Here is a 4,547-nt window from a genome sequence, read left to right as displayed (position 1 = left end):
AGGCACACTGGCAACAACATTCTCTACTTTTCTCTTCTACCCTTTAATATCAAAGATCTTAAGTGGTGTTATATATATATGAAAATGATACTTGAAATTAATTATTCTAATCGCACTTTTAAGTGTCCATTAATCAAAAGCGAGTCATTAAATGTTTAAGTTCTATTCTATTCTCATTTATTCCCACAACCAAAAAGTTCTATTTTATTCTCATTTATTCCCACAACCAAAAAAGTAAATGAAAGATGAGTTAGAACTTAGAAATGAGAATGAAAGTAACTAATTCAGCATTTCTAAATCCCACTAAAAGATCTCTAAAGGCCTAGTTAAAGTGCTAAACAAGTTAAAACTTTTGCCAAGCTTTTCAATTAACTACTATCTATATAGGAATAGGATCAAGAGTGCATTTGCCTATACACATTCATGTCTTATTGGTAAGTAAATATATATGAAAATCCATACCAAAAACTGATACGGAAAACACTAACATGACAAAGACATCAATCTTCCCCAATTTAGATGAGCAAAGTTTGCTCAACTTCGACCAACTCTCCCACCGAAAACAAACAACAAAATCAAAACGTATACAAAAGTAAAAACAAATTTAAATGACAAGCTTTTTGGAAATTAATCAGCTTAAAACAATCCCCTATGCTGACGTGGCAACACGACCCGGTCCATCAAGCTTGCGGGGCTGCATATACACCTTGAGCCCATGCTTCATGAAGAGAGTGAGAGACATCTTCTGCACCACTCGGTGGCCGGGAACAGGCGAGAGGCGGTACCGCAGCAGCACTGCGGAGGCCACGGACTTCATTTGTAGGTAAGCAAGGTCCTTTCCCAAACAAGTCCTCGGTCCAGCGTTAAACGCCACGAACTTGTAACCATCCTTTGGCGGTTCGAACCGGGTCTGGTCCGAAGACAGCCACCGGTCTGGTTTAAACTCCATGCAGTCCTCTCCCCAAATAGTCTTCATCCTCCCCACAGAATATATCGAGTACGTAACGGTTGAACCGGACGGAACAAACGTCCCGTCGGGTAAAACGTCGTCGTTGATCACGTACTTGAAATCCAACGGTACGGACGGGTACAACCTTAGAGTCTCCGCCAGCGCCGCTTTTAGGTAAACCAACTTTTCCGCCTCGTCGAACACCAACGGCTCCTCCACCCAAAGCTTCGGGTCGATGCCACGTGTCTCGCTCAGCACCGTGGTGATCTCGTTGACGATCTTGTCCTCGACTTCGGGGTTGTTCATGACGAGCCAGAAGAACCAGCTGAGCGCCACCGACGACGTGTCGCGTCCTGCGAGGACGAAGTTGAGGGCGATGTGCTGGAGGACTGAGCTCGGGAAAGGGTTGCCGTCGACGTCGCGCTTGTTCAGGAAGCGGGAGATTAGGTCGTCGGAGGGACGAGCTTTGCGGTCGGCAACGGCGTCGTCCATGTAGTTTCCGACGATTGCGAGACTCCTCCTTAGCTGTTTCTCTGATCCGAGGTCGAAGGTGTTCTGGAGTTTCCATAGGAATGATGGGTAAAGGAGACGTTGGAGTGTGGCTTCTGTGGCGTTGTCAAAGGCCTTGGAAAATGGGTTGTCGGGTAAGTCCGGCGACAGTGTTTCGGGGTCTTTGCCTGTCGGAAAGTTAACAATAACAGAATCAGGTAAGGTGATACCAGTAATCCATACACGGGAAACTTTCTCTATCACAAAGAAGAAGAAAAATGTCAAAAAATCATGACTCTCATCCAAATGTCATATTCATCAATAAATCCTGATTTTTAAAAATATTATTGAAAGACTTCAAAATTCTTGAACTCAATTGTTTTTACAAATTTTTTTAAAGTCAGAAAATCAAAAAAATACTATAAAAAAAAAAATCAAGTTGAGATATTTAACATCCATCACTTGAAACAACTCATAAAAATCATATTCATCGATGATGAAGTTATAACACGAGATAATAAAAGATGGCAGACAAATTTGACATAACAAACCTAGTAACTATAATTTTTTTTATAGTTTTTCATTCACTTCTTGTAGTTTTGATTTTTATATTTGACGTGCAAAGCTGCTGCAGGGAGTGAACTAAAGTAATCAAACTCACAGGAGATTAACCACTTGACTTGGTAATTGTCAAGAAAAAACAGACAAAAAGAAAATATGAACTAATTTGTTCAACAAGCGGGGATAGCTCAGTTGGGAGAGCGTCAGACTGAAGATCTGAAGGTCAGGTGTTCGATCCACCTTCACCGCATAACTAATATATTTTTAATTAAAATCATAATTTCCTATTTTTCTTTTTAATAACATCTCATTTCTCTATATTCTATATGATTAACATCTTACCGAATGTGAGTCCGCAAATGTTGTCGAACGTCAATCGGAGCAACAGGTCCTGCAAGTCCACCGCAGTATGATCCTTGGCAGCCTTGTCCAAAATGCACCATAGCCGGTTCCGAATAGTTCTATTCACCCACCTCGCCATGGCCTGCCTCAGCGTCCTCGTCGTGAACTCCAGCGCCGCCGTCTTCCTCTGTATCAGCCATGTCTCCCCATCACTATTAAATATCCCCTCCCCCAAGAGATCATGAAATGCCGCCTGCCACGACGGCCCTTTCGGATAGTTGTCGAATCGGGTCCTTAGAATGTGCTCGATGTTCTTCGGGTGACATGTCACCGTGAACAGCCCTTGCTTGCGTGCCAAGAAAGGAAGCGCGATGGTGCATGTTTGGTACGTGGATGATCCCCCGGTGGCGCGGAGGTTGCTTGCGATCCAGTCGTGGATTCGGTTGCGGTTTGTGAAGAGTACGGGAAGGCTTCCGACGACAGGCCAGACTTTTGGGCCGGTGAGCTTTCGGGCTAGGAGATAGAACCAGAAGAAATATAAAGAGGTAGCAGCTGCTAAGGTGAAGAAGAGGGTTAGGGTTTCCATCTGTGTGTGGTTTAATTACTGGACGAGTATTGAGAGAGATAGATGAAGCATATATGTATATAAAGCTTGAGAAAGTTGGAGGAGTTGTTGGGAATTTTGGGTCATTCAAGTCGCTGCTAAGTTGATAAGAAACTGTTTCTGGAAGTATATACACGAAAACCTTTGGCAGAAATTTGATTGTGTGTTTTTGGACGTCTAAAGTAGGTGGAAGAACTTTGCTTATAGTTTGTGTTTAATCAGTTAGCTAGACTGAAGAAAATAATTTTATTGTTACTTATAGGTAGAGTTTCAACTATCTCTCATTTTTCTTTTAGTGGCACTGTGGCAGCTAGCCTATAAGCAATGCCACGCAATAGTATTTATTTAGGGTTTGTTAATTCACCATCCATCGTTTTCAAAATGCATGTAATGTAGATAGATGGCATGTATGCTAAATCTGTTAGTTTAAAATTAGTATCTATGACGTTATATAATCGTGTCTATGTTACGGTTTTCAGAATGTCATTTTCCAATTGTTGGTAAATATTTTATGATCTTAAACTTGCATTCACAGAAGTGAGCAAATGATCTTTGGAGAGTGGAAATAACATAGATCAGATTTAATAGTGTTTAATTGAAATCAAACTAATTTTCTCACTTTATATTCGTTTAATTACCTGGTATGGACATTCTCAAAAAAAAAAAAAAAAAAAAAAAACCTGGTATGGAGTTACGGACTACTTGCATGTTAGGCCATATAGAGAGTTACTCTTTTCTTGTTTTTGTTGGTTCCCCTCTTTTAATTTTCTTTTTTCCTTCTTATATTATTCTGGTTGGATTTTGTATTTTTTGAGAGTTTCTATTGAGACCTTCCTCATTTTTTAATTATGAGAAATTTTATTCACACACCTTTAAATACTAAATACTCATCCTTTTTTTCATATACCCAACATCTTACTTTATAGGTATATAAAATTACCAAAAAAGACATTTATATCAAAAATAGAGAAACATAGTTGGAACAAATTTTATTATTTTGTCAAGCTAGTATTGATATCAATATGCCCGCCAAATAAAAATGGTCTGAAAATCAACCGTCATGGGAGGAACGCGCCCCACGCGCATGAAAGAGAAGGAAAACCCGGCGTGATTCGTTTCTCTCCCGGCCGAGCGCCACCGGCGATCCTGCCGTTGCGTTCCGGCCCGGGAGGGGATGGCGTTGCTGGTTAGTGGTGGGTCTTCAGGGCAGAGACTCGGCCCAGGGGAGGAGGGTGGGTTCTTGATCTCGGGATGGGTAGATCTCTCGATCGGTCCCTCTCGGATCAGGGGCGACAGCGGTTGTGGGGATGCAGCACCTTGTTTCTGGCCGGCGGTGGGAGTTGGCGTCATCAACGAAGCGATCTGGGGTATGGTGGAAGCAGGCAATTCACGGCAGGAGGGTTCCTAGTTGGGCTCTGTTTCTGTCGGGTTTCTGGATCTGGTTGCGGTGTCAATTGGGTGTAGAATTTGTCTGCATATTGGCACGGTGGAGCGGTGGAATCGGGGGGCGGCGAGGCCGTGCAGGGGTGACGTTGATGGTGCTTGCCGGCGGCGGGATTGGGTTTCTGCATTGGTGGAGTACTGCTCGGGGAAGTGGGTGTT

The 4,547-nt window shown here is 42.6% G+C and overlaps 1 protein-coding gene and 1 non-coding gene across 2 annotated transcripts; one reads left to right on the top strand and one right to left on the bottom strand.

Annotated features, from left to right (window-relative positions):
- Nucleotides 1–412: 412 nt before the first annotated feature.
- Nucleotides 413–3,137, bottom strand: LOC112166259 (cytochrome P450 86A1). The gene is made up of 2 exons (XM_024303053.2): nucleotides 2,342–3,137; nucleotides 413–1,626 (listed from the first exon to the last, which is right to left on the bottom strand). Exons 1-2 carry the CDS (start codon nucleotides 2,925–2,927, stop codon nucleotides 650–652), a joined length of 1,563 nt encoding a protein of 520 aa, XP_024158821.1. The 5' UTR covers nucleotides 2,928–3,137; the 3' UTR covers nucleotides 413–649.
- TRNAF-GAA lies at nucleotides 2,177–2,249 on the top strand. Its single transcript has one exon. It is a non-coding gene; the product is annotated as a tRNA-Phe (tRNA).
- Nucleotides 3,138–4,547: the final 1,410 nt, after the last annotated feature.

The sequence above is a fragment of the Rosa chinensis genome, chromosome 5 (genome assembly GCF_002994745.2).
Source record: "Rosa chinensis cultivar Old Blush chromosome 5, RchiOBHm-V2, whole genome shotgun sequence".
In the NCBI taxonomy this organism is placed as follows: Eukaryota; Viridiplantae; Streptophyta; class Magnoliopsida; order Rosales; family Rosaceae; genus Rosa; species Rosa chinensis.
The sequence above is the reverse complement of the archived record's forward strand: the minus strand, read 5'-3'. Positions and strand labels throughout refer to the sequence as shown.

Bases quoted from the DNA above. Each gene is read 5' to 3' on its own strand.
- LOC112166259 (XM_024303053.2), bottom strand. From the start codon at position 2,927: ATGGAAACCCTAACCCTCTTCTTCACCTTAGCAGCTGCTACCTCTTTA. The intron at 1,627-2,341 runs GTAAGATGTTAA...ACTTTCCGACAG, and splicing joins CATTTGCGGACTCACATTCG to GCAAAGACCCCGAAACACTG.